This window comes from Zeus faber (genome assembly GCF_960531495.2).
Source record: "Zeus faber genome assembly, chromosome: 7".
NCBI classification, from domain to species: domain Eukaryota; kingdom Metazoa; phylum Chordata; class Actinopteri; order Zeiformes; family Zeidae; genus Zeus; species Zeus faber.
The window spans coordinates 5798755-5805911 of record NC_137203.1 but is presented as its reverse complement, the minus strand read 5'-3'; the positions used below and the strand labels follow the sequence as shown (position 1 = coordinate 5805911).

Genomic DNA, 7157 nt, shown 5'->3' with positions numbered 1-7157 from the left:
TTTATCGCGAGGATTTGACTGTTGGAAGGGTTACAACACCCCATCCCTGCCGCCTCTCAGCCCGAGCGAGCGCCAGTCACTGACGCGTCTGCTGGAGAAGCCTCCGTGCTCCACAACTCACTCAAAGTTGTAAGCGTGGGGGTTGGGAGGGAGGGAGGGGGGGGTATAAAGTCCGCTCGAAATCCCTCCCAACACATGCCTAAACTTTGCTTAGACAGCACTTTTCCCTTGCAATGTTCCACGTGCAACCTGAGAGGCTCCCCACCCTCTAGGACACACCTTCCGCCGCGCGGCGCCCCGCTCCGCTCCGCTCCTCTCCGCCGCGCTCCTCCGTTACGCGCTCACTCCCTCTTCCCTTCCCCGGGTGTCAGCTGAGGGCGACGGAGGGAGGTGTTCCCCGTTTTCCCCGAGCCTCAAGAACCCCCCCCCCCCCACACACACACACACACGCACGCACGCACGCACGCACACACACTCCGCAGCGCTGCACCGCGCTCCACCCCACCAGAAGTTTCATTCGCGGAGGTCGGACTGCTCCGCTTGGGCTTCTCCTCCCGGCACCGAGCGCACGGTCCAGGACGCACCGGAGAGTCGCGGCGGTGGTGAAGTGCGCGTTTCTTTTGGTTTGTTGTTGTTTTTTTTTTGTTGTTTTTTTTCTGTGCCATCCCGTGGAAACCGGGACGGGACTGGGATCGGGACGATGAGCGATGAGGAACTTTTTTTTTTTTTTTTTTTTTTTTTTTTCATTGTGATTTATTAATGTGACCGCCCTCCTCCTCTTCCTCCTGCACCACCACCACCACCACTGTTTTAACTTCTCGCGGTCTCCTGAGGAAACACCTTGGAATGGAAAAACTTTGCGCATACATGCGCCACGTCTGGACTGTAGTGAGAACTCGCAGGAGAGAATGAAGTAACCGCTATGGAGCCGCACAATGCCCCGCACTCCAAACTCAAAGCAGCTGGAGTCGGGGGGTGAGTTGCTGTAACAAATAGTTTTCCACTCCTCTATCTGGTGTGCACGGGCTGACACCACCTACACGCATCTGAAAAGCAATGCATGACTAAAGGTGGTGATTAATAGAGGCGCTTTGTAATGACTAGGATGTTTGGACGCTGCACAAATGCATGGTTTCCTGCATGCTTATCTTCTTACACCACACATATGCATATGTTCTTCCCATACTACTATTATATGCATGCAATGGTATTTAAAGCTTTGGATCAAACAGTGTTTTATCCGTTCTCGTAATGCAACCGGACATTGCATGCTTTTCTGCACCTATTCCAACATCTGAGCCTAAGTAATTCACCCGGGAGAAAGCCTGCACCGGACAGTGCACTTGCAGTTGTGTATCAGAATGAACTGCCAGTGATCTGTGACTGATTTGCTGTAGATGTATGAGAGGAGGAGAACCCCCCCCCCCCCCTCACCCCTTCCTCCTACTGTGCATGTTCCTGCTGGATGGAAGGGGAAAATAAAGTCAAGATGTTGCATCATATCACTGGGCATCCGTGAGACATGTGGTCACTTAACAGCACGCCCCCTTTTATTTCCCCTGATGGGAGTGTAGTTGGACAGTGGTGAATGAGACTAAGCGGCAGGGATACACCACAAGACTTCCAAAAGACAGGGTTGCACACCAGTAGAATTAGCAGGATGGTGATCACGGGGGATCACACATCGTGGGATTCTCGCAAAAAAACGATAGGAATCAAGACACAAGACTTCAGATGATGTCAACCCTACATGATATTCTGTCTGGGACCGACCGCAAGAGTTTCTCAAACCAAATGGCTGCGGGTTATGGAAGCGCGCTCTTAGCGACCCTTAGGAGATTTCCTTATGATTATCTCAAGAGCTCTAAAATGTGTCTGGGAGCCTAAAATCCTAGCGTAGGTCCTGTGGCGCGCACTAAGCAATACAGCAAGGAAAACGTGGGGTCGAGCATCACAGCTTCACCCAGAGTCACTGTGCCATGTGGTTTGAACGGTGGCTCTCGGTGGCTTACTGGTATTTCTGGGTGCTGGTGGAGCGATCAGTTTCTCCAGAACCTGGAACAAGCGCTAGGGCTTTTGGGTCATTGGGAGGCCACAGCATGTAAGTGAAACCACCAAAGTAAATGATTTTCCTCATGGATATGTTTTGCCTTAACCGCAGGCTAAGACAGCGCTGCCGCTCAGGCCATCAGTCTGCGCAGCCTCGGCTGAAAGTGCACGTGTGCCTGCGATTGAATTTTGAATGCATCAGTAGAGTTTATGTTTTGGCTCTATCACATCATGCGTAGCGCCTAGAGCAGTGGTTCCCAATTTGGGGCGCCGGCCCCCCAAAGTGGGTCACCAGAGACTTTTGGACAATGAGAGGAACATGTTTCCAAAGAGTCAAATATTATTAAAAACTGCTCAGGACTGTTATAAATTGCAACAAAATCCATATATCCGATATTTAAATGTGTTGTATACCCTAAAAACCTTGCTGTTTCCAACACAATCGATTCATACCAAAACACCCAACACATTAATGTAATTTAAACATAAACAACAGCGGGGTTTAAGATGGAATCAGGTTTGATTTAGGGAGTCTCTGAGGGAAAACAAAACAAGGTCCGGAACCCCCGGTCTAGATGTTGATGATTGGATTATAAATGGATGACTGGATGGCGTTGAAACTTCGGTCCCCTGGAGGGCCTTTCGCAGTCACCTTTCCTCTCCTGGCTGTTTGCTCTCGCCATACGATGAGAAACTGCTCCGTGACTCGAAACAGCTGCAGAGGCTTTCAGCAAAACAGAACTGCCGCTGAGTTCGCCTCCACTGTAAGTCATTCAGCAGCGGCCCAGGCTACTGTGGAACGCTTGGAAGTTGTTTAAGAGGTTATAAGTAACGAGTGTGTGCGGGGAGATTATTCTTTACGGGCCGGGGCCATTACAGCGGGCCACAACAGAGTGTTGACACGACGCACTTCCGGCGCACAAGCGTGTTCTTTTGCATTCGCACAAATCCGTGTCTGCCCTGGAATTGACTTTATCTTGCTTGTCTGTGCCCGAACACTCTCTCTTTTCCCGCAGGAGGGCTCTGATTCTCTGGACTGTGCTCTGTTGCACCTGCTCATTGAAACTTGCACAAGCTCAAGGTGAGTGACGTGGATGAATGAGCGAGCGAGCGAGCGAGCGAGTGAGCGAGTCCTGTCATGTGCTATGTATGTCGATCAGTGATGCTGTTATTGTTGTAGAAGCCGACCAATGTAGTTCTCAACAGACCCGGAAAAGCCCCCAAATAAAAAAACACAATGATTGACACGTGAGGTTAAAGGTTGAACACCAAAGGAGTACATTTTGTGTAAATTAGAAATGGGAATTAGCAGCTTCTCATTCAATATTACAATGATGCCTGGCTGCTGATTTGCTTTGTATTGCCATTCCTGTAGTATTGTCTTTGATATGAACATTTCTCGGAATTTAGACACTTTATTATTATTAAGGTACAATAAGTGCAATCAGTGCCTTTGCAGGGGTTTACAAATGTTGTGGATCAAGGCCAGTCAGTCCATTGTTACCTGGATGACTGCTGTGTTCTCCAGCTCTCAAAAGAGGCGGTCCCGGAAATCACCCCCAGAATCTCACCTGGAGACCTGTCACTCTCCTCAACTACACTGATTATATATCGCGAAATTGCTCGTGCAAATATGGGCAAACCCTCCGTGTCCGAACGACCGGCATACTAAGACGTCTCTGCTACGAAGGCTAAGAAGCCTCATGGAGGAGCAACATCCCGTTTGGCGATGTTGATGTAGTTGCCATGGCTTCCTCTGGGGGCGGGGCGCTATTTGTCGCTTGCTCCTGATGCGTGCCTCCAATTATAAGAAGAGGATGAGGCCTGTCTCCCGTTTTGCTTGAAAACCTGTAAAGTTCTGCCGTTCCGCTGGATGTGACACCATCTGGAGCCTGATCTCATGTTGACTGTCCGTTTTGGACCCATGCAGCATGAACGGCAGAGCAAATAAATGAAATCCTGAAAATCCCACATTGTACCAATCTCCATCTCCTGTCCCTGGTCGCAGTAGGTAAGTCAATAAGGGAGCCTCCCAAACATGGGCCCCTTTGTTGTGCACATGAAGATTGTTTGTCGAAGTTATGCGGGGATTAGCTCTGACCGGGGTGACCACCATTTCCCCCCTTCTCCCTCGCCTGGTCAGCTGTACCTTCGCCAGCTTTTCTATTTGATCTGTGCGGGCCAAAGAAACTTGGCCACAGTTTGTTTACTCTGCCCTGGGAGAGATAGTAAAAGAGACGGTCTTCGCTGGAGATGGCTCCCTCTCTGCTCTCTTCATCTCCCTCTGGAAACGGGCCGTGTGTACTGAACACTTGGAATTGGATTAGCCAGAGGCCCTCAGAAACATGGCTTCCGTCCCATGGCTTCATTTTTACAGGAATTTAGGAAGGCATTTTTAAAGAGGATGTTTGACCTTGGAAATTGGATTTTATGCTTCATACGTTTTATCAGTTGCATGCGGATAGTGACCAAGTGGCCGCTGTCGGAGCGTGTTTTAAAAATAAACGCTTTGGGAGATAAAGGCTTTGCAGATAAAGGTAGAGGGATAGGTAGCACTTCATTTTTCATTTTAGTTCATTCTGCTCATGAAATAACCTGCAGTACTCCATAACCTAAAACCCACACAGAATCATTCCGGCTTCACGACTCCATAAAAACCTTCCAAATACATAATCTCCTCAGAAAAGTGAGAGAGAATTTGCCGGAACAGAAATACAGCGTGATTCCAGGTCGTTTTACGGGCTAGTACAGGATGTCCACGGGTCATTAACAAGTCGGCAAAAACATTTATTCTGTTGGGCAAGAATAAAGCCTTGAGCAGTGTTAAAATGTTTTTGAGTCTTCAGTTGAGTTTTCTGGGGCCTGCAGCTTCCCCTGACGACAGACCGAGTGGGGGGCCCAATGTGAAGTGTGACCAAGCTTTTACGATGACACCATTTGTCCTTTTCCACATTTTAGCATATTTGTGTAAGTGTTTGGGGATGGTGGTCAAATCATTCATTGGCTGCTTCATCATCTCGGTCCAGTCGGTCCCTGTTGGAACGGCTAAATTCTCGGGGGGGGGGCCTCTTCCCCATATTCAGGCTTATTTCACCCTTGCGTGTCCAGTGCTGAAATATTAACATACAACGTGCTATCTGTCGGCATGTAGTCTGAGCTTAGCCAAGCATTGCACTTTGAACCTGGCAACCCCTGACTCACTCGAAGTTGCACTAAAAAAGCAGATATATTGGCATTGACCCCCCGCACACACACACACACACACACCGCTAAGAAACTGTGTGGGGTGTCCACTCTTTCGTAACCTGACTTTTATCGACACGTTCCCCCACCCTTGTTGAGCTGCAATTCGTCATGCCATAATTTCGGTTTCAGCGTTGACGACGAGCCTCGAGCGAAGCCTCGACATCCGAGCGCTGTACTGCAGCTTTGTATTGTAGACGTTGCAACGACTGACAGGATTAGCTGATTCGAGACACATTGATTGCCATTTGGTTGTGATTGAAACCTTAGCTTCCTTGATTTAAACAATTCCTGGGAATTCTTTCTCCCCCAACCCTCCTTCTAATCACAAAGCCCTTTGTTTGACAGCACTGATGACTTGTATCAGTGCCTAACAATAGTTCAACAGAAACATTTACAGTGTGCATTTCTTCTAAAACTCAAACCAGATTAAGCTCTTTGACAGTGCTGAATGGTGTTTATTGTGCAGTGTATTCAGTCATCCGTTGGAGTCGTGCGTTAGTGGCCGCGGAGACCGTGTCTGAAATGGATGACCCAGTTTACGGCTGCTGTGTCTACAAACATCTGACCTGCTAAAGTGGCCTTCAATACTGATTGGTTGGCTAAAGGCTGCCTACTCTCCCCAAACTGACCAAGTTCTCCGACCTCCTGACCCATAAGGTCTGATAAGGAAGCACCGAGAGCACCTTTTTCTGACCCAGTAGGGGTTCTCACAGGTACTTGCGGATATTGACAACCAATACGAAAAGTACAGATTTCAGGTGCCATCATCTTGAGAGCACCTTGTTTGATATTGAGCTGCCACTTACTGTAGTTCCTAAAATAGAAAATGCAACGATCACTAAAATGTAACCCGCAAACCCGGATCTTAAATGTTGTTTATAGACATTTTCTGTAGCATCATAAATGTCCCCTGACGTTGAGTACCCAAGATGGTGGGGTTTCCTCGCCTGATGTATGGAGCTCATTTGGGCCTTCTGCTTGTGTGAATGCAATTAGGACTGTTAGCGATAAAACACCTTAATTTTCCTTCCTGTGGGGGGAAACCTGGATCAAACTGCCGGTGCCTTTTACCATGCGCCATCCTAATCGTTGCTTTCCGTCTCACTTTCCATCCTAATTTGCCAGACTCTTCATTTTCAGATAAATTGTGATTGCTTTGCCTTGTCTCCGCTCGATATGAACTTCTTAAAACATTGCCAACTGCCCTCTCTCGGGATCGGTCCAGTTTCCTTTCCAGGAGTTTTTTCTTTTGTAATAAAAAAATGATGTAATAGTTGCATAATCTTAGCTTCGAATGGATGCTGATGGGTGGCCCAGCTATGACTTTCAGGGTCTCTTTTTACATTGGGTTTGCTACAGAACCTCCATTAGTTACACTTGCGCTCCCAGCTTGGCATTAAACTGCCGACTGCAATTGGGCTCAGATTTCATTCGTTCAGCATAAAATGATAGATCAATCCAGTTTATTCCTGTTTAGGTATTGTGTTCTTCCAGGCCTAGTTTTCCCTGCCAGAGAAACTACTCCGTACCCTCTTTCATATGGAAACAAGAGACGAGGATATGGATGTAGCAACGGAGGACTGTCAAAATTGATTCAGTACTTCCTCGTGACATGAAGGACCCACCAACAGATCTGATTCATAACGTGTACAGTCACAAATGAGCCCTCCGGGGGGAAATTCAGGGCTTACAGCTGCTCCACAAAGACGATACAGTAGGCAATAAGTCCAGAATGTAGGAATACGTCCAGTAAGATATTATAGATACATATTAATTAAATATAAAAGTAAAGCATAGTGTCTGTGTGCCAGTAGTTGATGGGGAGGTATTAGTAGACATGAGTTATCTAACCCTATAATCAT

At 47.7% G+C, this 7157-nt stretch overlaps 1 protein-coding gene across 1 annotated transcript in view; it reads left to right on the top strand.

Moving 5' to 3' along the window:
* Positions 1 to 849: 849 nt before the first annotated feature.
* Positions 850 to 7157, top strand: part of col27a1b (collagen, type XXVII, alpha 1b) — a gene marked incomplete at its 3' end in the record, with an annotated part of 71688 nt that continues 65380 nt past the window's right edge. The window contains exons 1-2 of the mRNA XM_080004571.1: positions 850 to 975; positions 3066 to 3130. Coding sequence (XP_079860697.1) covers positions 923 to 975; positions 3066 to 3130 — 118 coding nt within the window. The 5' untranslated portion in view covers positions 850 to 922. The remainder of the gene's footprint in view (positions 976 to 3065; positions 3131 to 7157) is intronic.